General features: G+C 41.7%; 2 protein-coding genes across 4 annotated transcripts in view; both read right to left on the bottom strand.

Moving 5' to 3' along the window:
- Positions 1-3,102, bottom strand: part of fermt2 (FERM domain containing kindlin 2) — a 44,302-nt gene extending 41,200 nt beyond the window's left edge. For both annotated transcript variants that reach the window (XM_030044723.1, XM_030044724.1), the window contains exons 1-2: positions 2,779-3,102; positions 1,669-1,826 (exon numbers count right to left, since the gene is read on the bottom strand). In XM_030044723.1, coding sequence (XP_029900583.1) covers positions 1,669-1,825 — 157 coding nt within the window. In that variant the 5' untranslated portion in view covers position 1,826; positions 2,779-3,102. The remainder of the gene's footprint in view (positions 1-1,668; positions 1,827-2,778) is intronic.
- Positions 3,103-5,910: 2,808 nt separating this feature from the next.
- Positions 5,911-27,161, bottom strand: part of ddhd1a (DDHD domain containing 1a) — a 30,820-nt gene continuing 9,569 nt past the window's right edge. The window contains exons 3-14 of one of the 2 annotated variants that reach the window (XM_030082120.1): positions 25,871-25,972; positions 22,086-22,214; positions 19,483-19,630; positions 16,140-16,249; positions 15,581-15,687; positions 15,164-15,423; positions 13,543-13,618; positions 12,139-12,288; positions 10,911-10,975; positions 10,604-10,776; positions 9,615-9,812; positions 5,911-9,516 (exon numbers count right to left, since the gene is read on the bottom strand). In XM_030082120.1, the coding sequence (XP_029937980.1) occupies positions 9,329-9,516; positions 9,615-9,812; positions 10,604-10,776; positions 10,911-10,975; positions 12,139-12,288; positions 13,543-13,618; positions 15,164-15,423; positions 15,581-15,687; positions 16,140-16,249; positions 19,483-19,630; positions 22,086-22,214; positions 25,871-25,972 (1,706 nt within the window). In that variant the 3' untranslated portion in view covers positions 5,911-9,328. The remainder of the gene's footprint in view (positions 9,517-9,614; positions 9,813-10,603; positions 10,777-10,910; positions 10,976-12,138; positions 12,289-13,542; positions 13,619-15,163; positions 15,424-15,580; positions 15,688-16,139; positions 16,250-19,482; positions 19,631-22,085; positions 22,215-25,870; positions 25,973-27,161) is intronic. The other variant, XM_030082121.1, reaches the window with a different exon arrangement.

Raw genomic sequence — 27,161 nt, 5'->3', positions numbered from 1 at the left:
CACTGGAATCCTCAGCAGATAAAATGGGAAAACTCATAAGCACAAACACTATCTGCCTATGAAAAGGGAAGCAAACAATAACCTCTCATTACACATGAATGAGGGTCATGTGCCTGAAAAAAGGGCGACAAAAGAATACGTGGTATAACTGTAATTTGCCAATTTCAAACAATCTCAAACTATTACAAAATGACTGCTTTGTTATAACTTAGCTATGACACAATCAGCGACAATTAGAAGGTGTTGCTGAAAGAAAAACATTGAGAGTAGACCTCTGGAAGAAAAGTCCAACCCTTCAACCAGACCTACGCGTCCACAAAAAGCATACACACAGTGAAAACAATGGATAAGGCCAGGCCTGGAGAGAAGCTGGTGTGGGAGGACCAACAAATTCATGTTGTCCCACATGCTGCAGCAACATTGCACATGAGCCTGGTGTAGATGCAGCTCAACACAGACGACCACAGAGAACAAAGACCTCAATTATGTGGAGCTCTAACAGGAGAGCTAAAACAGGAGCATGGGCAGGGAATAAAACCTTGGAGCCCTGGAGGAATGCTGAGCATTCAGGCGCCATCTACACACAACACACTGTCACTCCCAAAATGCAATGCCACCGCCGCTGACCTTTCTCCAGCCTCCATGAAACAGGGCAGTGTTCAAGTGGCTGGAACAGAGAACTATTATCCTTACTTGCACCCAAACTTGTCAAATGCATGATTGCAGTTACAGACGTGTGCATGGCATAGTGGGGGAGGCACACAGTGCATGGCTTCTTTGTGCTCTATCCTGCCCAACTATATGGCAGGATAACAAAGTGGAACTCCATAGACCTTGCGATCATTCAAAGCAAAAAATAAGAGCATTTTCTAAGATATTTTTTGGCATTTCTGCTTTATTTGACAGTCACAGTAGAGAGAGAGAGACAGGAAAGGCAGGGGGGAGAGAGAGGTGATGACATGCAGCAAATGGCCTGAGGTCAGATTCAAACCCAGGACGCTGCGATCAGGACTCAGCCTTCACAAGTGGTACGTGCTCTTATCCGGTGAGCCACCGGGGCGCCCCAAATAAGGGCAATTTAATGTCCATAATCACTGAATAGTTCATGCAATGCGAAAATGCACTGAAACAAAGGGGTTTCTGATCATAACTAGTGCTGTTGTCTTTGTTACATTCACAGAAAGTGATTAAGCTTCTGTTCACATTCATCAGATTCCCAATCCCACATTTCAGAGATACAATTCTCACTTCCTAGCCATGAAAAAAGGCTGGAGAAGCTGTGTTCTTAACTATGGTCTATGTTCAGGAACAGTTTGACTACTGCATGCAAGAGCTGTGTTTACTTCAGAGAGGAATCTCACTTCTCAGAGTTGTAACTGTGCTGCAGAGAGCTGATTTTACTGCCCGCACAAATATGAACAGATAAGACGAGAGTTCAAGGGAAAGACCATTACAGCCAACCATAACCATTATATCATAAAAGTATAACATTTTAGAAAGGTACCGGCATGCTCTGGACAGCAGTATACAGTACCAAGCATAGTAAATAGTCTTTTCTATGAGGACAATGCCTGAGCCAGTTTCTTATTTCTGACATGGTTAACTTTGAAAAGCTGCCCTACATTGGCTCCAGGACTTGCATGACAGCATGCAGCTGGTTGGACATACCAAGTTTCTCCACGAGCTTGAGCATGACCCCACCGATGTGGATCTCCCCTGTGACCCTCAGAGACACATCCCTGTGCAGGTCAGTGACATGCATCTTCAGTTCCCACGTCCCGTCAGCGTAGCAGCCATCGGGCATCCGGATCCCGTCCAGCGCCATCCTGTCAAGCAGACCCAAAGTGAGGAGGGGAAAAGGTCCAGATAAACTTCTGTCACACTGGGGTGAACATAAACCTCTTGACCCTCTGCAAAGAAAGAATCTGGTGTATACAGCATGTGAGGCCTGTTGGCCGCAAGGGAAAAGACTATATCCTGTACTAAATTTTATTCAGAGGGATACTGCTTGGGCAGATAGCAGAGCAAAACTCTGTGTACTATCCTATAGGGATATGACACTGATACCATAGCAGATTAAATAAAAACAATGCCACAGCACAATATAATTTAATTGATACCATAGTCCCTGCAGGAATAAAGTCATTTAGAAAGGGAGGAAAAGAAATAACATCTTTTCTCTTATGGCGGAAAAAAAAAAAAAAATCACATTTTCAACTGAAAACAACACATATTGATGCGGCCCTCATTGCATGTTTTCACTTTTGAACAAGACGCAGCCTTTGGTACTCGAAGCCATAAAGTTACATTATATCTGTCATTCTTTGATCTGAGGGTGTCAGTACAGTGGCCTGGCGATCAAAACAGCCCTCTAATCAATAAACAGAGCAGAACAAAGGCTAGCCCCGGGGCTGGAAGTTCAACAGGGACCTTGGCAGCTATTCCCTCCGCAAATGTGCGTGTTCACCTGTTAAAATAACGGTAAACGCACTCTAACAAATAGGCGGATAGGTGAATTATGTAAGCAGTGCTCATACAAGAACTCTTGGGTCAACATTCAGTCGGTCGTTACAAGAGTAACGTTAAGTTCATTGGGGAAAGTGTGCACAAAACGGAAAACTAGACGCTTACATTTGTCAAAGAGTTGTCAACAAAATCGCCAATTAAGCCTAGCGACCAACGTGCGCAGCAAAGACACAGAAAAACTAAAAGTTTTCATATTCCATAACGGCGTAAGAGCAAAGCTTTGAGGACGAAAATTAAAATCTGTCCGCTCACCTTCACAAATGCACCAACCCGGAGCACTTCAAAAAGCCCTAAAACAAGTCGACGTCACGTTAATCACGCTAAAGTTTCCCCCCCTTTTAAATCATGTAGAAATGTTTTGGGAGGAAAACAAAATTGGAGAAAAAAAAATCCAAGAAGTCGCAGAAGTGGAGTATCCCAAACTGTGTTCGTGCAGGCTTCGGTTAATGGAGTCCAGCCGTCCCTCTTTCTCCCTCCCTCTTTCCAGCGGATAACGTCACTGCTCCAATCCCACTTTTCCTTTCATACTGGGAGCTTTTCTTTGCCCTAGTCGCCTAGTGGTCTCCCTGTCCCCTAGCACACAGGCCTCTGTCTTTATCCAGACGGTCTCCTCTGAGTGACGCACGAATATCGCGCACACGCTGTTGAACAGTAGCTTTAATTCTCTCAGTGCTCCGTTTCTCTTTATCAGTAGGCCTCTTCACATAAATACACCGAAAATTGCCATTCGTATTGAGCCATTTAGTCAAATTTACTCTTAACATATTTTTTAACAAGTGAAAAAAACTGCCAAAGCAATCGTGCTTGTCTCAATAATTTAGCAGAGAAGAAAAACCTTTTTTTTAACCAGGGAAAATAATCTCACTTTGCTAGATTTGTTCTATATGGTGTGAGAACATTATTTTTTTTGTCTTAAGAGAGGGCCTACACAAATAATTGAATTTAATAAAAGCTTTCAATTTATCTGGGCAAAGTGTAGTGTTAAAATAGACCATGTGTTTTATTCCTTATTTTCTTAAGCTGCAATGTCCCAAAGGAGAAAATTCAACAGTTTGGGGCAGGGATAAGGAACCAAGGACATTAACATCTCAAGCTGCCTTTTAAGGAAATAGTAGTGAGCTTGCAGCCAGCATCCAGGGACCATTATGGGGGTCTTTAGCCTTGGGAATAGCAATCTGCATGTCATGACTCTCCTGACTCCTGTAGCACTCTCACTTTTACAGTACGAGTCATTAATAATGTTCTGCAAAATCTCCCCTTGATCGCTGATGTAAACAACTGGCCTTTTCCTTTTTTTTCTTTATTATGTAGACTAATTCATTTAGAGGAAAGTTCACTTATGGGCTCAGGGAAATTAAACTCTCCACAACTTTGAGAAATGAAACTCAAGCAGTCATTTTTGCCAAGTGTTTACCAACTACACAAACTCTGAACTCACACATTAAGTCAATTCTTATATCAGGAGTTGATTAAATTCTAGGAACTTTCCAACAATTTCCTCTGATCTACTAATAGACTCTAAACATATAAAAGCTTCCACAGCAGTCTTCTGAAATAGCTTGGTAACCAGGAGAAAATAGTCTTGCAGAGGTCAGCAATCACAGCATGTTGATTTTAGGTTTTTCTTTTTCATGTGAGCCTCAAGCAAAGCTATAGTAATGGGGAAGTAAATCACCTCCATTTTTGGAGACAGCATGCAGGGTAATCACTGTAAACAATGGACTGACATTGTCAGTTTGTGGAATTTCATCTTCATCGCTGCACATGAATAATAGCACGTTTATGTATACTTTCAGTCAAAAGCCCTCACATGTTTGGTTAAAAAAGAGACAAAGGCTCCTGTTTCCTCTCCTTCCATTATACAGTATCTACTCCTTTTGCATGGCAGTAGCACAACACACACTCCAGCACACACTCCAAGTGGTAAAGACCCATGAATCATCAGGGTTTCTGGCTCAGTCCTCTGGTGAACTCACAAGCTCCAAGCCCCAAGCCTCCAGCTCAAGAGCTCCAAGCTCCAGCTCAGGAATTTGGGCCTTCAGACTATGATCTGCATCAAAGCGATTTATAACCGCTCTCCCTGCAGCTCTGACCCCCTCGTCAGTGTCTGGCAGCCGACCCATTGCCTTTTATAGGCTGTGTTTTAATTGCAGGGTAAACATTTGAGTCAGTCAGATGCAGAGCAGGAGAGTCAGATAGGGAGCTGACTTGGCTGCTGTGGATGAGGTGGGAGGAGAGGAAAAGAGGGAGGGAGGCAGAGAGGTGGTGGAGCTGTCAGGAGGCCTTCGAGAGCTTTACACTGTCGGATACTGTGTGAACATGTGCATGGGTTTGAGTGTTTTAGTCTCTCGATTTATGGAACTTAGTTGGTGTGGTACTAAGTGGGTGCTTTAGTGAACTGACACTTAATCAAACTTTATCTAATCTGAAAAAGCACATGCCATATGAAGTGGGCCTAATAATCAAACTCTGTAATCACAATTAACAGCATTACTGTCAAAATGGCCTAATTAGGCACAGACAGTACAAAGAAATAGAAAGTCAGAGTTAAGACGCTGGACAACAGATGGTCAACAGAAGCCATTGTTGCAGTATTTCCTACAGATGACTGCCCTCTCCTGGCCAAACACTGAACAACAGGACCTGATGCATTATTTATGTGAAACGTTTTGATTATAACTGGTCCCATCTGTGAGCCTGGCCTTTGCAGATGTTGCTTAACTGCATTAAAGCACTAGTAACTCATGTTGCAACCATGACTGCTGGCGGATTACAATAAGGACTATTCATGATCTATCAATCAGCTTTGCCATCCAAGTTAGGGGGTGCCTTGGAAAGAATTTGATCTGAGTTTCCGATGAACAAATAGCTCTATTGTGCTCCAAAATCAGACTGGAAAGAAAGTAATCTTTCCCTTTGAACATTATGAGGCCATCTTCCTCTGATGCTCTTAACCTCCCTCCTACACTACAGCACTTGGGGTCCCGACAGATTCCAAATCAAACAATTCTCCTCAAGTATTATCCAAAGGACATGACGGGAGAAGAAACAGTACAGTCATATCCAAAAAAGAAATGCTTTAATAAAAGGAAATAAATACAGTGCTTCGGATGACAGTTTGAATCCGTTACAGGCATGGGTTATTGCACAGCTGTAGGGACAGACAAAACTTTTTCAGGACATCCTTTCAAAGTTAAAGTAACAGTCGTGTCTTAAAGAAATTAAAGGTATATTTTACTCAACTCATCCACAATAGGTTGTACTTCTCTTAGATACTCATCCCCAACAGTGAACAATGTCAAATGGACACCGGCCCTTGATTAATAGTCTAGACAGTTAAAAGTTGAAATTGAGACACAAAATAACTGCAGACCCACAAGTGACAGCGCTTGATATTTTTACTCATCCATGGCTTAAAATTGGTCGGAACCAGAGTGGTAAATCTAGAAAACATGTAACAAAAGACATTTCCCTGATGTTTGTGATGCCTTTTACAAGAAAAAAAACCTGACATGATAACAAAAAAAAACAAAACAAAAAAACTGTGCAGTGAAGCTCAAGTAATCAAAATGTCAATGTGTGTACACAGCATTTCCTCCTCGTGTCCATTTTAGCTGCTAAACTGTTAATAAACAGTGGGCTGAGAGTGAATATAATTGACATTCTGTGCTTGTTTTGCAGTGAAGGTACACCTTTGAGGATTTGCTGTGATCAAAAATGTGCAAATTTCTCAAACATTTTGGAAACGCACAGCCACATTACAAACACTGACAAAACATTGCTGTTGAGATGGACTGTCTGTACTCTTATTTCGCCCCATGGGCAGTGTCCACACCCACCCTGTGTAATTTTAACATGCAGTGGAACTGTCTTTGTATTTAGTAGCAGTGTTTAGATTACGATAGTCTAAAGTCTCCAAGGTCAGTAGCATGTCTGCCTCCAAGTGACAAAGTATGTTAAACAAAAAAAAAAAGGAGTTCATCACTGACCACATTCTGTCAATTCTTCATAACACAAACATTCTGCAAAATGAATACATAAAAGCAACAAAGGGCTATTTCTACATACTTTCTGTGCAATTCAGAGCTGATGAGTATGTGCAGTGTCCACCACATCACATTTAGAGACACTTTCAAGTTACTTTCCCTTATTTCTCACTGCTTCAAAAACTTTTTTTTCCCACTTATCTGGTCCTCTAAAAGGCAGTCTGGTCTTGGCCTGCCTAAGTCAATAGGCCTTTCATCACATAACACAGACATGTGCAATGGTCCCAAGTAGCACATTAAATACCCATAAATGGAATCCATTCAGCGGTGGACTAGTCACAGCCCTTGATTGTGTGAATTAGTAAAGCAGCAGCTTGCGCCATAGCAATTCTAACTAAGCTCTTTGATGCCAACTATAATAATATAACAAAAAGTAGGACACAAAGGAAATTTGACACTGACAATAACAAAGTCTGACACATTTAAGTCTGAGGTTAGTTCCATTTCTTCATCCGTCGCAACTGTCTCATAGAAGATTTCATTAAAAATCCACAAACGATCATGAGTGGTTTTCTAGCCAGTGAAGAACACAAAACATTTTCTTAGATGTGTGTTGGCACTTTCCACAATGTCCTCCTCTTCTAACATCCATTCACCATCAACATGACACCATGCAAAGTGAGTAAGCATTGTAGCTTCTCTTAACAAGCCATAAACATATACTTTTGCATAATCATTCCTGGGTATGTTTTCAAAAAGACCACTGTTGAAAAAAAATTCATAACCTAAGCTCTGTTGTCATTGGAGAAATGCCCTTATACATGCTCTCATAATTCTAAGGCAAGGTTCATACTTCCCAGAAGAGTTGTTTTGCAGAAGAAGAAAAAGAAATATGATTTGCTCTCTCCAATTGTTCAGCCTTTCCTCTTTGTGGGGTAAATTTAGTAGTCTGCAAGATGTGTGAAACAGGCAATCACATATTTGTTCAATCACAGGAAAATGGTTGAGGTCTCGGGATAGAATGATCCTTCTTCCACGCATAGATGCAGAGTGGTAAAGTGTGACCAGAAACCATAATCCTGGTGTTTGTATGAACACTGTTGTTTGTGCACCACAAACACATTATGTGAAACTGGGTGAAAAAAATAAAATAAATAAAAATAAAAACGGTGTTCTTCTGCCCAGGCAATACACTTCTTGCAGTATTACTTAATGCTTAACTTTTGCATTACCAAAGCCTAGTAGCATAAGAAACTAGACTGATCATAAAATATATTTGGCCACCACTTTGAACCCCATTTTCCATGATGAGATCCAGGTTTTTCTTCACAACCGAGTAAAAACGGTCATGAAAAATATATTTTTTTCTTAGAAAAAATACATCTGTAATGCTTCATTGATTTCATCTGGATAACAATGTAAACATGTAAGTGCTGAAAAGTCTCTCCATAGCATATCCTAAACATAAGAGCAGGGAAATGAGTGAAAGTGTCACTGTTTTAAATGACAGAATAGCTGACATCAGGCCAGTTTTAGACTATCATAGGGAAAGACCTGATCTGGGCTATGTTCTTGAATTGATTCATAAACTGTGTGGAAAAATCTAAGCATACGTTTCTAATTGGGGGCTTAGTTAACTCCTACAAGGCTTGAAGGTTTTCCAACTGACATTTCATGAGAGGACATTTTGTAAATAGTCAAGGCTCAAAATCAGGAAAGAATGGCATATGAGCCTCATGTGGTTCCAGACCTCTCTAAATGTGACAACGGAGATTGCAATGCTATTACGTAAGAGCTATATTTTTTTCTGTTAGTGTCAGAAAGACAAGCAGAGTGTCATATTAAAAGACAAACTGTTGCATCGTCATTGAAAGACTAATCACAATGAAATGCAATTTTAGTGAACTCAGCTCTAGATTAAAATTGATTTACGCTAATCAGTTAATGTTTGGTACATTATTCCAGAGTCACTCAATGGTAACAAGTAAAAGAGACAAACTTGATAATCATGGTGTGTTCTTAAGGAATGAAATATAAAAACAACAAAAAGTTGGTTGTCTCTTGTTTTCAGATTTCCCAAAGATTATTAAAGGGAAAATAAAATGCCCTAAGGTAGTGTTGAGAAACACATTTGAAATAAATATTCTAAATAAATAACATTGTTTGGCTACTTTGAAAGGCATTGTAGTTGCTCATGAAGCTTTTCGGATGCAGTAGCATACAGTTGGATTTCTTGTTTTCTTGATAAAACTACTAATCTCTAATCTCAATCTCATATCTACCTCCTTTATCTCAAAGGAAAGGAAAAGGTGAGATCAGAGACAGAACTGACAGAATCACTGAGGCGACGTTCAGGCTTGTGTGTCACAAGTCTGTGGAAAGAGGAGAGAACTGGGCTGTGTCTAACCATGTCAGCTTTAGTGGTGAGCTCATAGATACTTACAAAAAGGCTGCACTGGCTTCATGTGCGCTAAGCTTAGAGAATTTGGGATGCAGAGAGAAGCCTTTTAGGTACAGTAGATTTTTGCATGTGTTGGATCATCACTGACCTCTCTTACTCCACGTATTAAATGGGGCCACTGGTCATGTGGCAAAGGATTCACCTCCTTAGGGGTTCCTGGTGCAACACTGTCACCCTTGGGGTGAGCTACAGTGTACCCAAATCATACCAAAGTTTGATGAAAGTATGTGTGTCTTGGAGTGAAGATATGAGTCAGTCTGATTTCCAGGAATTAAAAGAACTGGAGGGAAAAAAGATTGGTGTGAATGTATGTGAGTGTGTTGATTTATGTGTTTATTTTAGCTGATGTGCTGTTTCAGTCCAGCTCCAGGAGGTCTTCTGCTGGTCCAGATTGTACTCCTCTCTGTTTGTATATGAAAGTCAACAGGAAGAGGGCTATGTCATGCGAGCACCAGTAGCCTGTGTGTGAGGTCACTGCTGACCAATAGCGGCTCTCCACCAGACCCTCTCGGAGCTCAAAGTCGATGCGCCGCTCCAGCTCCACTGCAAGAGAGAGGCAGAAAACATCAGCATAAATGAGACTTACTATCAGACTGTTGAGTTTTGCTGATATTTAGCTCTGGATAGATAAATGAACAAACATGTTGTGTCAGTGATGGCGGAGGTGGACTGAGTCATGGTGGAGAGGCTGTATGCTGATTGGCTGTCTGTCTGCTTCTGCTCCTCTCCCTCAGCAGTGGCCCCTCCCTCCACTCCTCCTGACACTGTGGGCTGGCTGCTGGAGCGAGAGAAACGCGAGAAGAGGATGCCTCCGATGCCCTTCCCTATGCTAGCCGCTCCTAAAACAAGGGAGGATGAAGGGGAGGGAGAGAAAAAAAGAAAGGCACAAGATTGATGTGATTCAGAACAAGCGTCAGAGAGAACTTTTTGTTTTGTTTTGTTTTATTACATGTCTTTAAAATAACAGAAGAGGCAAAATCTAGTCCCATTGTACAAGTCTATTCTCCATCTCTCCACATGATGGCATAGTTGATATAGTGCTGTGGCCAAGGCAACATCCACAGAACCCTTTTCAGATACCAACCTAAAACAGATGTCTCCAAGTAAAAATCTATAAGATGAGAAAGGATTACACCTACACCGTGAGTTTTACCTCCCACATAAACAACAATCCATGGATAGTCAGAACACATTAAAGGATATAATTTCCAGACAAAAGATTTTCAACAAGCTGTAAAGAAAAACTTTTTAACACAAAATTCAAAATGAGGTCTTTATGCCCCCCTATTTTTATCTTCTTTTTTATTCATTTTTACTCATTTTCCCCACACCACTGTGATAAATGAACAGATACATTTTAGTTTTATAGAGCAATGTAACAGCTCCTCTGGACTGGTATGCACTGATGAACCACATTATAGTTAGAGACAGTTTAAGGGCAAAAAGTCTTAACAATGAGCAGTGATTCTAACTATATAAGCTGTCAGATATTTCAATGCGAGAGCTAGCTTTAAAGCCTATTTTAGGACATTAGAGATGTTGTATGAGTCTTCCAGGTCTGAGCATTATCTGAGCTAACCCTAACCCTAACCTTTGTACCAGAATCACGATAGCTTTGGTAGTGCCTTACCCAGTATGCTGGCCTTGCCCAGACTGGTGATGGACTCTCCATAGTGCCTGCGGGGAAGGACAGGGGAAGTGCTTGGGCTGGGGATGCTCTCAGTGTCAGACGCTGAGTCTTTCACTGGGTTCAGGAAAGTAGGCCGGATCTCATCGTACGGCGTGGGATTAGTGGCACTACACCTGATGGCAAAAACAAAATTCTGTGTCTTTTCACCAGAGCATGCTATGGTGTTACACTAGTTTTATGGAAACGTAAAAATAATTAATGCCATCATGTGATGTCAATTAGTAAAACTGGACATTCAAATTCTTACCAATGTATCTGAACAGGTGCAACGTTGCTGTAATGTTTGAGGATCAGGGGCTCCAGTCTATACGCCTGAAGAACAAGAGAACTTAAGTTACCCCATGGAATAACTGCCAAAATTAAGTACACCATACTTATGATTTTCTATTTAGGTGAGAGATATTTTGATAATTAACATCAAATTTGAGAAAATTAGTTCAAAGGTTTGTTTAGTTTAGTGCTGTTGATAGAGATTGGCAAGCAGAGTAAAAACAGAAAAGTTCTCCAATGTAAAGCACACACTCGCGTGGGTGCGTGGGTTAAGTCAGCAAGAAGAATAATTAAAAATATGAGACTTGCAATCATAACACTGAGTCAGAGTGCATCCTGCCTGGTAGGGGTGTACAGTATGACGATGTTAGATCATGAATGATAAAATGTCTCTGTGATCTGCCTTTACAGAGAGATCAGGAATACCGTGCTACAGTGATACTGCTCAATTACGCATTCGAAGTACTTTCCTTAGTCACACTTCAAATCACACTATTCACAAGTCCATTTTGCACCTTCTCTGACAGACACAACAATAAACCAATAATAGTAAACAACAGGTAGAGCCTTAGTCCCTCCCTCTTCTCATGTGGAAACATAGCAGTGTAGTTGACAACGTGAAGAGTTGGTTCCAAAAATAAATTCAACAACTCTAATATTTTCTAAAATCCATGCACCACAAGTAATAGTTATTCGCAAAGTTTGCAGACATGGCTCATGTGTCAGATGGTTATATGGCAAACCTTTTTAACCACCTCAAAAGAAAGTATCGCAAAGAGCGCGGCCTTAGCCACCCAGCCAGAGGATACAAGGCCAAAACAAACAACTTCAACAAAGGCATGTGAGAAAGGCACTCTGTGTGACAAGACAAATAAGCGCCGGGAAGAGATAACCGATGCACTGATGTGTTATCTGGATAGGATGTGACTCCCATTAAAAACTGTAGAAAATTAGGGTTCAAAAGACTGCTGAAAATATATGATCCGTATTACAATTATTACAATTATAATTGTTATTCTTTCTCTTTTTGGTTTTATCTCCTTGTGGGGCTATATTTTTGTTAAACAGGGAATTTAATTTGGTTGTACTGATCAGTAACATGAAAAAGAATTGGGATCATATTGTGTATCCAGATCCTGCTTAAAAAATGGTGATATGATATTTTTGCCATATTGCACACCCAAAGGCAAGTGAGTGAGACTGACCACAGGGTCTGTGGGATGGAAGACGTTGAAGAGCCTGTTACAGATGGAGGTGGGCAGGATGTGGTCCTGGTGGCAGCTGGTCCCAGGGCGGATCCCTCTGAGGGCCAGGAATACCGCCAGAGGAGAACCCATACAGAAGAAGTTCTCCACCTGAAAGACAAGCGGCATAAAGACGACACACAAGGGAGTCTTCAGCTCTGATCTGGGAAAAGATGCGAATTGTTCCTTCTTAAGGCTGATTTATACTTCCTTGTTGTGTACAATTACAACAGTGGTCTCTCAACAAAAATGATGCATTTCTAGCAAAAGGGCATATTTATCGCCATTGTGTAGATCTAGAACTTTGCAGTGTTGCTGACACCACTGAGGACTGTTGTGCGGCGAGATTGGATATTCATTGCTAAGATGAAGCTTGGCATTGCCCCTTACAGCCAGTGATTAACGACCAACGACAACAAACATGGAAGGAATTGAAGAAAGACTGTCAGAAGAAGTGAGAAAATATTGTCATTGATAAGACACCTCATATAAACAGTAGAGATGCACAGATGGCCGCCAGCTCTTGGCAAGAGATTACCAACACTTTGAATATTGAGGGAACACTGAATATTAGTGTACTGGAGAGCAAACACAAACGGAAGAATCTGTGAGACCAGAAAGTTTATGAGCAGCCTGATCCTTTTTTCGCGCAGAATGTAACTGTCATGTTTTTAGCAGATGTAAACAAATCCAACCGCCCAGCATCTCGTTACCATGGGACACATTGCATACATCTTTTCACAAAATATAAATGTGGGCATTGTGTCACAGTGTATCTTTGTACAAAGAGACATCCATCAAAAGTGCTGAATTACTAGGCATAAATCAGCCTTCAGACGGTTTTGAAGTCTTGATGTGCAGTTAGAGATTCAGTATGGGAGAGATATCTTTGAACAGCATTCATTTTTTTATGTCATACATTATCATTCCAAACAATATAATTTAATGTGATTTAATGCCATGAAGAACAATACAAAGTTTACTTATTGTGGTGTCATTATTCTGAGTTCAGCATTGTCCAAAGAATTGGAATCTGTGAACCCTTACACATTTTGCTGTGACAAAAGGAAATTATACTTTTTGCTATTTCTCTTGAGAAGCATCAGAATCTGATGTTTATTACACCTCTAGAATTGGTTGGCTTTAACTGAGTTAACTCACTAAATGGGAACACCACTGACATTCAATATTCAAATGTGTTTCTGTATGTCTGCAGATCAGTTTGTATATTCACTAATTGTACTAAATCTTTGCCTTTATTAGCAAAATTAAAATGACTTACCCTGCAATCTCTGTTATTTATCTATTATTTTGACTAACGTGACATTGTGATGATGTACACATTACATATTTGGTGCATTTTACCTTAAATTTGAGGGCTGGGGGTGCTGAAGGTTTTGTGGCCTCCAGGCCAAGGAGTTGATCTTCCAGCTCTCGTAATCTGTTGGAAGTAGTAAGGAGCATGGTGTGAATTTTTAATTTTAATTTGATTTATTTCATCATTGCCACAATGCACATACACCTTACTGCACTTTCTTTAAAACAATTGATGATGGAATTAATTTCCCACATTAAAGCATAGCTGGACAGGGTCAAACTCAGTCAGAATGCAGGCAAGTCGCATTTGTTTCTCAAATCAGATCTTTAAGACAGACTGTCCGCACTGTTATCTGTAAGTGATCAGATCGGTTTTGGGTGGTCCAGCCATCACCAAAGTATCTGCATGGGTTGCTGTGGTAACAGTGTAGGCGTCAGTTTCTACATGCTGGAGACGTGGTTTATCAACACGGAGGCATGAGAAATGGAGATACATCATCTCGCCCTCCAAACAATCATGCTGTCAAGTTGTGGTACAGAACATCTCCATCGCATTAGACAAATACAGTGATGGAAGAGGCTGATGTTAATTAACGTATCCATGGTAACAGCAGCCGCTACCATGCAGCTCTGTCACTTTCAACTGACGTTGTCATTGTGTGTCGCGTTGCAAGTGACATAAGAGACACTAAAAATCCTATTGGAGTGTCCAGAGCACCTGGACTGAGACACATCTACAGAAATCCACATTTCAAACCATGTCCAGATGTGGTTTGGATCTGATTTGTAAAAATCGCATTCTATGTCATTTTTTGCTGTCCAAGCTTTCTAAAATCAATCTGGATACAATCTGGATATGCCAAAAAATGGATTTGGGCTGGCAGCCTGAACAAGGCCTAAGACAACCACAAGCCACAACACACACCTTGTCAGTCTCCCGTCATCTCTACACTAACCTCTTTTGCCTCAGGCCTGCCTGAAGCCAGGAAGGTACACATTACATGACTATCAAAAATGTAACATCTCAGTACTCAAAACCACGTTCTTTTATGTAATTTCTTGTCGTGCCGTTGAGGTGGTGCATAGACAAACAATGTGGCACAGAGGATTAAAAGTTAAAAGTGTTTTCCCTTGGATCTGGTCATGAGGGATCTCAATACCCCACTGTCTCACAAAACCAAAAACGTAACTAAAGGTTTCTTTATTTTCCAACTCACTGTACTAAAATGATGCTTGAGAAAACAGCTTGCAGCACTACTGTCAAACAATCAGAGGGTTAGGTGTCAAATTTAGAGGACAAAAGATCAGGATGGCACGGCAGCATAGGTTTGTTTGATCTGCAAAGAGAGTGAGAGGCAAAGTATAAAGCCTAAATAGTGAAAACAGCTCTCACTGGCTGTTCTTCGCACCCAAAACTTGACTTTACATATCTATATGTAATACACATACCTCTGATGACAAAATCAAACATTTGAAAATCTCTGGATGCCAGGTTGACTTTCTGAGCTTCAGTAATGGCTTCGACATGGGAATTTTGTCTACTTGTTTTGTTCAGAGTTCATGATCTCTCCCTACAATGTCTCTGAAAGACCTCTAGGGATCTATCAGAGACCACCTTCTGTCCCTGGCCTCAGGATGGGAACCACTGGTGCACTTTAGTGAGCTCTACCTATTCCTTGTGATCTGCAGCTGCTCCAGCAGGTGTCTCTCCTCGCCGGAGATCCACCGCAGATCCAGCTCCTCCATGGCCTGGTGCTCCTGCAGACAGAAGCGCACAGGATCCCAGCCCGTCATGATGTCAAAGGTGATGACGCAGCCAAGGGAGTGGGACACAATGGACACTTTGCCACCCCTCTCCTCAAACTCAGGGTTCCGGGAGCAGAAAAGTGAGTATAGTCGGTTCAGCTCCTGAGTTAGCCCCTTGGTAATCTAGAGAGATGGGGAGGGGAGGGGTTTTAAAAAAGAGGAACTGTGTGTTAAAAGGAGGACAGATAGTTTCTAGAAGCTGATATCAACCCAAAAAGCCTTGAGCACTGATACAAACTTTTATCTATAGGAACACACTGTCCAAATGTGGGTATCTCACCTCATCCCGATATAGGGGGCTGGTGTAGTACATGATGTCCATGGCACTGCTGTTAAGGAGGTCCCTCAGTCCTCTCACCTTGTCTGGTGTGATTGAGTCTACAGTATCTACAGAACAAATATTAGTGTTGGCAAACTTCACATCAGCAAATCCAGTCATTTTTTTGCTTTCACATTGCTTAGAGCTGGTGAGCTTAAGTGCTGTTTACCTGTCATATCCTGCTTTGTACTGATTCAATTAAACATATTTCCACTTGTACATAATTACAGGGCTAGGACTAAAGTCATACAAATGAACATGCTTCAGACAGGTTAAGGAGTCAATGTGGTCTGCAGATCAAAAAACCTGACAAAAACAATCCGGGCCATTAAATCCCCATGCAAATCCCACAGTGAATGCTTACATTTCTGCTCAATCAACTGTACTCATTGGGATAGCATACAAATTGATATATGGGTGTGATTTATCATAGGCCAATTACATGCACTGTGACACAGTAGACAAATGTAGGACAAAGCACACTAAAGACATCAACATATGCACATACACTAAAACTAACCTCCATCCAGTGCCAGTTTGGAACGCCACTCCACAGGCAAGAACTCAACATGCTCATCATTGTGCTCTGAAAAGTGTTTCTCCTCCATCTTCCTCACTGCCTCCCTCAGCCTGAATACACAAAGTACAGCAAAAGAACATATGGGAGGACATTATTGTATACAAATATTGACCACTCCTTTTTGCCTTTGAAGAGAGACAAATTATGTTCTTGATAAGGTAAATGTATTTACCGCTCACATTTACTTGATAACGCGAATGTATCTCCATGGTATCTTTATTGCTTTATGAAATGTGTTTGTCCTTTGTGTAAAACTGTATCATAATGACTGGCAATGAGTGCATGAGTAACATCCCTCAACTTCCTCTCTGCTAGAAGTCAACCAGGCAGTCTGTGTTTGCTCTCTCTCTCGCTCACAGGCCTTAATGACTGTCAGGAGGAGAGGAATGACGTCCATTTTACTGCTCACTGATGCAGCGGCTCTCCTTCTACAGTACACATAACGCAATGGCTGCGCAGCAACTAGTCCTATATGGAGCAGTGTTAGCTCGCAGGACACACTAAATACACATAGAGAGAGACAGAGTGTCAGCTGTTGACAGGGACAAATGGAGGCTGACAGTGGCTTTTAGGTGAACTGGCCTGTGACTGGGGCACCTAATGCAGGCTCTGACAAGACTATCTGATGATGAGTGTGTCTGCAGGGGAGCTTTAATACTCTGAAGGTTGAGTACAGCCTTACGGAGCCTTTGTGCTGCACACACAAGTACTTTCTAGCTTTGAGGCTGGCATTTATTTAAGTGAGTAGTCTCAGTAGCAAACTCAGTAGCTCATATGAAAAAACAGGTGAGATATTTAGCTAATGGAGCTTCACTAGAGGGAGGCAATCACTGTCAAGAAATGCCAAGTGCCAGAAATATATCAGATTGTCTTAACGATTTAAAAAAAAAAAAAAAAAAAAAATACAAGCTTGAAGAGGACCATGGTTAGAGGCTATTTTAGGGTGCTTTCATCGATCTAACAACACGGATGAAGCATTTGCGATGTTTTTATCACAAGAGTGGAGGAGTGAGGGGCGGCACAGAGATGTAAAAGCCAAGGATGGCAAGGTGGGAAACGGGAATCAGGGACAGACTGAGAACAGGAAAAGGTGCAGCTTCTGAGTGGCACTGAGTGGCGAAAGATAGCAGAGAAAGGAAATAGGAGCTGTGGCATTCAGTTCAGAGGTCAAAACAAGAGAGAGAAAGAAAGATAGAGAAAGGAGAAGACTGAACCTGAATGGAGATTAATTCAAGGTGTGGATGGGACAACGAAACAGGGAGCTGGCTAGGCCTGCCTGTTGGATCATGTTTTATGTGACTGAGGAAGATCTGCACTTTATAATCCAGGGAGCTTTAGTGAGCTGTGGCCTGACTACTTGGTCTACTTTACCTGCTTAAGTAGCCTAAGCCCTTGGGCAGTAGCCAGTCGCATTCCTTTCAACACAGAAACACACATGGCTCTGCCTTGCATGTTCTGTACTACTGCCCATGGATCAAAGCCAGTTGTGCCACTTAGACAGACAGATAAAACTTTAAATGTACAACTATGGTCAATTAATCTCAAGTGCACACACGACTAAATATATACATACAAATTACTGCACCTAGTGATCAGCACTGATTTTACTACCACTGTGCTGATGCTTCACCCCTGCACAAGAAGTCTATGGATGCTACACAAGTGAGTTATCTCTTATGAACAGAGTTTATTGAAAAGGTCAGCCTTTTGAGAAACATAGAACCGCTATTGAGGACAAGGAAGGTGAGGGATAGAGGAAAAGAGAGTGCAAGCAGAGGAGGACAAAAGACAAAGCTGCAGGTGGAGCATTTCAACTTGAAACTGTCTGGAGAAATGCTTGAACTGACTGACATCACAAAAAACATATGTGGAGCCTATGGGGGAAGACAATCAGCTGTGGGTTGTCTGGGATGAACAAAAGGATCAAGAGGAAAACATGAGTCATAGCTCAACCCAATCAAATTCATATGTTTTGAATGAGTGCCTTAAAGATAGCAACTGAATTTTAATGATCATAGGAAGAGAGTTGCCCATAGTTTAACAAATGTATAGTTTCACTTAAGGAGGAGGGTTTTTTTTTTGGCATTCTCTATGTACTGGTTTACAGGTGATTATGCCCACAGATCTCTCTGAACATTGCAGTTCTACATTCCCTAGGTATGAGCTATGGGCCACAGAAAAACCAGTCCTCATTCATCAGAACTGGTCAGACAGGACTACATCTGATACTGCTCATCAGTAGAAAGCATTTTTAACACAGCATACAGTATGAGCAGGGGCAGGTGGGCAGGGAAAAGATCATGTGAGAGTGGGTGAATCCTTAACTAGGACACAGAACAGCAATCAATTGGCCACTGAGCATTAATTGGCAGATAAAAGCTCTAAATAGGTCACTGGTGATTATTTGAACATGATTTTGACTGTGCAGTTTGAAAGAGAAAAAAAAACAGATCAGGAAAGTAATGGAGAAAAGGTGAATGCTTTAAAAAAATATGAAGCAATTTACGACAGTCGGCAAAACACTAATGGTGTCGCCATGATGTCCATCTGGCACTGACAGGCCATTTCTAATGGTGTGTCATGACTGCGTGTCAACCAGTTTAATATGTGGGACAGCAGGAAGTGCCTATGCTGCTGCACAGGCAAAAAGAAAACTTTTTTCATGTGCAATCAGGGGCATAAAGTACATTCTCAATTTATCAAACACTACTATGTAGGGTAACTACTGTTTGGATTAAACCTATATTTTATTTATATAGGCCAGCTATGCTGATATGTTGATAGGAACAAGACAGTATTAAACACTGCATGCAGTGAAGAAGCGAGACAAGGTGGGAAGACAAATTAGCTGTTGTAGAAGCCAGAGACAAACAGAATGTAAGAGTAAGAGACGGAGAGGGTTTAGAAAAGATATAGAGACAGAACAGAGAGCAAAGAAACATTGTGTCCATTCATGCTCAGGTCATGAATGTCACATGTCACCACATAACTTGGCATTGCAAAGCCATTCTGAGTATAAAGCTTCCTCACATTCCAGATTTTGTTAGTATGTAAATAAAAAGGTGGAAACAAGGAAGCACAACAGCATACACAGTTATATATTAGATCTAAAAAAGATCGAGAAGTTTAGCAGAACTTTAGAACTTTAGCAGTCGGCAGGGACTCAAAGTGAAAGGACACTGGCCTCAAGGACATGCAAAGTACAGACAACTACATGCATACAGGCAAATCCTCAGTCAAATAAAAGGCCTCTAATTGAATGAGGGAAAACACTGCCACTCACATTCCAGTGTTTTTAATGATGCGTCCCTGGTCCATCTTCTGTCCAATACCATGGACCACAAACACAATGTGTGTGGTCTGAGGGGGCCTGTCCTCCAAGGACGCCTCCTCCACATAACCTCGATGGAGCCGCGTTCCACTGCTGGAGGCTGGGGGAGGATAGAGGGAAGGACACAGGATGAAAAGCCAGCAGTTCACAACAACAGAGAACCAAAGTCCTGAGTAATTTTATAGGCTGTGAGTTAGCATTTCTGCCATTTTGACTGTTGCTCAAAATCCTTCTCAAGGGGGCGCCCCGGATAGCAGCACGTACTGTGTGTTAAGGCTGAGTCCTGATTGCAGCGCCCAGGGTTCGAATCCGACCTGTCATGCCCTGTCTCTACCCATCTACCTTTGAGAATTTTTTTCCTTCAGCTCAGTGAAATGCTTCATTCAAGAAGAAAGACTATATCAGTCAACCGCAGCTATCTGGTGTTGCAGCATGAAAAGCTAAAAAACAAAAGAGCAGCTTATTTGAATGTACAGCCTAGGAGACTGAGATCAGGCAATAAATATATTTTTGAAACAAGAGGTGAGGAAGTCACTTATTGTAGTCTGCTTCCCCATGATTAGCATTTTGTTGGCAAAAAATGATATTAAAAGTAGGCCTATACCAAAACAAACCAAGGTGATGCTGGTGGGCATATTTTAACCCCACAACAGTATGCCATAGAATACACTATATACAATTGCACTAAACCATGGCATTAACCATCAATACATGCCTTACTTTTTACTTACTTCCTTTTTCAAAAAGCATATTTTCAACAGGAATTCTGAACTGAACACACGACATAAATACAAATCTATGTCATACAAAATGACAACTTAGACCAAAGGCATCTTTCACGATAGCATTATAAGCTTATTTTTTGGCATTTCTGTTTTATTTGACAGACACAGTAGAGAGAGGGACAGGAAACTCAGGGGAGAGAAAGGAGATGACATGAAGCAAAGGGCCTGAGACTGGATTCAAACCCGGGATGCTGTGACCAGGACTCAGCCTTAACATGTGGTGCTCACTCTTGCCTGGTGAGCTACCAGGCAAGGATGGGTAGGTAGGGATTTTATTTTATTTTATTCTTTTTTTTATTTTCAGAAATGATGCATGGGTTACTTTTTAAATATAATTAATTCAATATTTGCATAAGTTTCCACCTTTTTAAAAGACGGAGCAGCGTTATTACTAGCAGAGGGAGGTGTCTCTGGCTCGCATTGCAGCGTTAGGTACCTGAAGTCAAATACACCCATCACGCCCACCGCCATAGAGCCAAGCTCCACGGTGGGGGTGGAGAGGATGTCCAACGCCATGTCCGTCCACGGATCCCCCCTGTCATGTTTGCCTGCTGCACTTGCAAATCTACAATGGCACTGTTTCACCTCTTTCACTAGATCTGCGAAGGTTTTCTCTTGTAGTCGGATTATTTTCGCTGGTGGTTTGCGAGGACAAATCACACACACTGTGCAGAAGTCCATTCTTTCCAGCCAGTGCTGTCGGTGGCGCGTGATTCCATGAAGTTATTTTCCGAAGTTACGCAAGAACATCACAAATAAGGCGAGTGCAACATAGATCAAAATAAAAGCCCTGCTTAACTTTTGACCAATGCCAAAAAGGTCACACTCGGCCGCATAGTGCCTTTATTTTATTATTTTATTTTATTTTTACACAGAGGCCAATAAAATAACCTGACTCGGGGGGGTAAATGGGACACTCGGTCGGGAACTGGAACCCAGAATTTTTTTTTGTCTGGCCTTATAAGCTTATGGAAGTGCAGAATAAACATTTTTCTTGGGCTAAAAAACAGAGATGCACAATAAGCTATAATTATATCAGTGGTGAAGTAGAGTGCTGCTGTGAATCCAAATGGGCCAGTAGGTGAGACTAGGACTCCTGCCGTGACTGGCTGAGTGTGCGACAGCAGCTCGACTCTGCCTACAGGGCTGCGTGCGTCCTTATTTAGAAGCTACAGCCCAGTCCGGTCATGTGCTGTGTCCCAGAGGGATTTGCTGCTGTCTCGACAGCACTAAGGAGATTTCCCCTCACTGAGCATTTGTGTGTCAGGGGAGATTGAGATAACCAATGCCAGATCCTCCTCGTAATCTGTGAGCAGGGGATGAAAATGTGCTGTAGAGCCGGGAGATTGTAGATCAGACTTGAGTCATCCATAAAGATCAAACCATCAGGTCTGTCAAACACTAACTATGATCTTTTCATTTACAATATCCAACTACAATATGCACATTTGCTCAAATGTAGCCTAAAAATGCCAGATGGATGGGTGTGCGTTTTTTCTGGGCTAATCCAATTAACAGATTGGCCTGTACCCAGCCATGTTAAATCAGTTACTGAATGATAGCAAATGAAAGCATTCAAACCATAGTGTTTTAACAGCAGGGTTGAAAATATTGTAAACAGTACTGATTGAAATAAAACTAAATGTGTGTAATCCAAAAATTATATCCATATAATGATTACAAATGTATCCTATTTGGAATAAGAACAGGCTCAATTAGTTTTGTATTGCACAGTATGTTTTAGGAGGATGATAATGGATGATCACTGACCTTTGGAGAAGCCAAGTTTCTGGGTGACTGTGCGTGCAATTTTGGAAGTAGTGGCATCACTGTAGAGGTAGACCTCATCCACGCTGTGCCAGTCCACATGGGTTCGACTCAACTTGAGACTGTGGATGGCTGCAGGGGGGCAGTGAGAGAGGAGTGAGCAAATGAATGGGTAGTGAAAAGAGGGTACAGGGGCAGATGGTTTTGAGAGTTTGACAGAGAGAGGGGCAAACTCAGAAACAAGGTGGAGGAAAATAGGTTGACTGATACAGACAGGGAAAAAAATAAAAATGATATCAGGGACAAAAAGGAGAGACCATGTGTAAAGGAAGGGAGATTGAACATATTATTAGAACTGTACACAGGTGTGAACATCTTAAATGCTGAAAAAGATGGCACAAATCTAGTATAAATCTAGTAAAAGAGCTCAATCAAATGCAGTCCAGGGCATTGATCTGCAGCATTGTCAAAAAACACATCACCACACAAATGTCTGCATATTTCAGCTCTTGCTTGACCATTCTGCTTCAGTGTCATCATTCTGGATGAATACATAGTTCAGCTCTTGAGATGTAATGTTAACTCCTCACTTCTAAATTAATCTTCCTCCAGCTTGATGTCAATTTGAGACGCAGAGAATAGGGCAAGTAAGAGCAGAGGTATGGCTGATGAGAAGACACTATTGCTACAAAAAGCAAGAACGATAAATGAAACTGGTTGACTTGAGGGAGTAATTTCTGTCCCTGCAGCCTGTCCTTTGGGTGCACCGTGCAGTCGGGTTCATCTGGATGAGGTGGGCGGAAGACTTTGGCGGTGGACCAGGGCACAGTCATGGTTCTTTGCTCTGCTTGGAACCAATCAAGGGATTAAAAGCCCTAAAGAACTGGGCAAAGCACTTGGAGAGAGAGGAAAAAACATTCCAGATGACATTTTTGCTTGCTTGAAAATTTGAGTATTCTTGTGACATTCAGTATAAATGTGGAAAATGTAACCATACACCAAAAAATTCAATATTTTTGTTATTTTCGTGCTTAATAAAGCACCCGGTGAACCGCAAAAATTATTTTTTATATTTTTGTATTTGTGCCTCTCATAGAGACAGAGTGAAATTGGACCACCAGGGAATCACACTTAATACAAGTGTCATGCCAGCGCATCCTCTCCACTGCTCTTTTTTTCAAAATTAGTGCCACTGCACCAGCCTGTGCTGATAGGCAATCAGCCATTCCCTGCTAACACACTTTTTATCCAGGCCTGCAGGGCATAAATGAGCAAGGGGTATAGCAAGCAATTTTCTTTTAAGTTGAACTTTCCCTCTCTCTCCATTCCCCCTTCTTGTTAATAAAACAGGAGAAGTAACTCTCATGGTAGGCATGTGAATAAGTGTGTGTCACATGGCGGGGTTAGGCTAGACTTCAGCAGCTCAGTTTAATCTAATCTCTTCATTGGAGAAGTGTGAGTGGTGGATAGGGTGAGGCTGATCATCAGAGCTGTAATTCCAGCATCTCGGCTCAGCTCTGTTCTCTTCCAGCTGACAGGAAAGTAAATGACTCATACTGGCTCTATAGGGGAAAGACCAACTGGATCTGGAAGAAGAATCTGTCACAAGTAATGGAACTGGTGGAGTGAATGGCGCTAAGCCCAGTGGGGAGGCTGCCCCTACACACCATGTAGGGGCAGTCATTTGGTTCATGGCTACTGTACTCCAATACACTGGATTTGGCATTTGAAGATTCCTCGTGCAGGTTTTCATTTATCATTGCAGATCCTCAAGGGAAACCACTCAGGAGCAGAACAAACACATGCTTAACATCTATCATGACACAGGACATCACTGTACTACTCTAAGACAGCAGCAGCAGCAATCAACTCTTCCGAGGAGAAGAGTGCCTTTCATCATCCAGTTATTAATGAATCTCAATCAGTGTAAAGTGGCAGCCCTCTCTCATCAACTCTCCTTTGTATGCACTCAGGAAGCAAAGACACAGGCGAAGAGAAAAGTGAGGTGGTACATGCCATGAGCTGTGTACATTTTGTCATACAAGGAAAACTGATGTGGAGACAGACCAAGCCACTTCACACTGTTGAGATATACTCATAGTATCGAGTCCACTGTAAAACAGGAGGTCTGTGAAACCTGTTCAGAGAAAGAGGTTCTGGAACTTCTTCACTTAGCCATCCATATTAATATTGAATGTAATGCAAACTAGCTAGAGTAGGTTAGGTGGAAAATGGCAAGTAACATGAGATGATGTGCAAAGATACTTCCTGTTTTACAATGAAAGGCAGTGCATAACTGTGAAAGGAGGGGAAAGCTAGGGAGAAGGGGAGATCAAAGTGTGGAGAGGGTCTAGCAGTCGTCCGCCGCAGATTAACAGGTTTTCTGAAGGGGTTTTCTAACACTGGCCTGCAGAATAACAGAGAGACACAAGAGGAGGGGGAGCATTTTAAAAATGGAAGAAATGAGAGAAAGAGGAAATGGTAGAGAAAGGGGACAAGATGAAATGTGGAAGCAACAGAAAAACAGGGAAATGTGTGAAAGCTAGAAAGAGATTGGGGAAGATGCCAGATGCATGGAGCAGGGAAGGGATGGGGAAATAAGAAATGAAAATGGCAAATCTCCCATCCTCGTATTGATCACATATATGATTTGCTATTGTTACTGGCTATTGTTATGTTACTAGCTTTGGGCTATGTCACTTGTATTGTAAAGTGCAAGTTAATATTGCTTTGCTTGGCTAAGGCCTGGCAAACATCTCAGTTATGTTTTTAATTTGATAGTTAAAGTTCCAGTGCAGCACGCAAGGCCACACAAGGGAGTATACTAGAATGATCATATTGGAAAGAGTACTGTTTCTAGTGACACATTTTTAAAGACCACTAGGATGTGTATTATGCCTGAGAATCCATAAACATTGGTCATTTACAGGCCTCTGTAGGGTTCTGGTTTGGATGCTAAATTTTAGGTCAACAGCCTGTTGGATCTACTATGAGATGAGGACACAGACCTCAAAACCTCTCTATTCAGCATTTTTGATGGGGTTCAATGCACCCAGAACTGGGGCAGCGCTGCACCTCAAAGAGGCTGATTCTACACAGCGCAAGTTGCTAGGGCAGTATGCTAAAGGAGCTCAATGGCTCCTCTGTTCAGCTCACCACTTCTGCTTGCCTCTCCACAGAGAGCTTTGTTCATTAGCCTCAGAGCGGGAGCTGGTGATAGCAGTTCATTAATGATGTGGTCATACTGCCAGAGGGGATGTCAGAGGGACCAGGAGCAGGGGAGAGAGGGAGAGATAGTGCAGAATTGAAAAAGGGGAAGAGTAGGGTGGCTTTTTTGAGGACCAGCTTATTTAGCCCAGATGAACTGGTTTGAGGCATATTTGTTGCCCAAATGACTGATAAGCCCTTGCAGGTTGCCTTGGAGAGCATTGTCCGCTCACTTTCCTAGAAAACTGATGAAAGTAAAACGTGCAGGATTCCTCAAAAAGCAGTAATAGCATAGCAGTAGTGACCAACTCTGGGCCACGGCACAAAGGAGAAATTCTAGCAGCTAGACCCAGTTTAGGCTGTAATGGAAAAGTGGGATTGTAGCCTTGATCCATTTTTATACAACCGTTTCTAACTGAGCCTAGGTGTAGTTCTAAACAACAGCGGTACTCATTGGTATGAGCCACAAGAAAAAAGAAAAACTAGTCCCACAGAGAGCTAGGATCTACTAGGGGAAAGGGCATAGGCTAGCAGATCTAATGTAGTAGAATAAAAACAAAATACTTGGTGTTTTACAGTACCTTGGCAGCGTTTGCGCTTGTGACATGTAGTTTTACCACTCGTCTGATATCCACTCCATTTGAACAGAAAAGGTAGGTAGAAAGGGGGCAGGTGGGAGAGAACTAACAACCAAGAAAGAGTGAGTAATGATCATGGCCAGGGTGTCAGTCACACAGGCTACCACTGTCATCGCTCTTAGACAGGGCCATCTATCAAGTAGCGCTGCTATCAGGTTCCCTCTTCAAGGTCCTGGACACAGAGCCTGTTCTGGATACTGACAGAAGTTGGTGGCCGGGCACAAATATCATGCCACAACCTAGGGCGATGCCTTAGTAATAGGTTGTGGTGAAATTGTGGTTGAGGTCTGAACCCAAAATGCAACGCTTCTTGAAATTATGCCCAAGATGACTGAGGTAGCATCTGTATCATGCTCAGTAAAGACCTGTGCAGTCTTTCCTTTATAGAAAAGACTGTCAAAGTGTTAACCAAACTTTGTTTAAAACTTCATGTTAAACACTAGAGCCCCTCTGAAGAACAAAGTAGTTCAAGTAAATTCAAAACATTTCATTTGCTCAATAGGTAAACACCCTTTGACAAACACTGCAAGTCATGCCAAAATTAAAGCCCACCTTCCTGAGTGTAACAAGTTCTTGAGTACACAGAAGTAATAATTCTTGTCTGAAAAAGGTTTGGCTGAATACATAATTAATTGTAGCAAAACATAACCTCAAGATATAACCTCTTTTTAAACTTGTTTCTTGGTTGGAGCTGTGCAATTAAGCAAATGAAGTTGTCACCATATCAACATTTTATTACTAGTATGAGTTGTGGCACAGCGTTTTTTTCTGGTGGAGAGACAAGGTGTGCAGTGTGCTGACTCTTTGAGTTCAGTGCAGATGAATATTTGACTGCAAACTGCTAGCTGTGCCAAACTAAGGTGTCTGTCAGTGTTGAGAAAGAAGCTGCTGAGGAGAGATGATGCAGCTGCGACAAACCAGCCAGAGATATAAGTTCTATTTTTCATTCTGGCTAGCTTGATAATGAGGTAAAGCTGACCAAAGTGAGAAAGCTGAGGTGTTGTCATTTGTGAAGAATTTTCCACTCAATGTCTGTTTCATTGTACTTGACTGAACACTCCTAAACACCAACCACTAAATTACTTAACCAAACAAGAGATGCAAGAGATGCACTTGTTCCTGTAATTGTTTTAAAACAGATTGATGCTAAATTGCATGTTAATTGAGAAGTACTTGGACTGGCACTTGTGTTTGGCCAATGTGCATAATAAACTATTACGTACTAGTATAAGTT

The sequence above is a fragment of the Myripristis murdjan genome, chromosome 22 (genome assembly GCF_902150065.1).
Source record: "Myripristis murdjan chromosome 22, fMyrMur1.1, whole genome shotgun sequence".
Taxonomy (NCBI): Eukaryota; Metazoa; Chordata; class Actinopteri; order Holocentriformes; family Holocentridae; genus Myripristis; species Myripristis murdjan.
The sequence above is the reverse complement of the archived record's forward strand: the minus strand, read 5'-3'. Positions and strand labels throughout refer to the sequence as shown.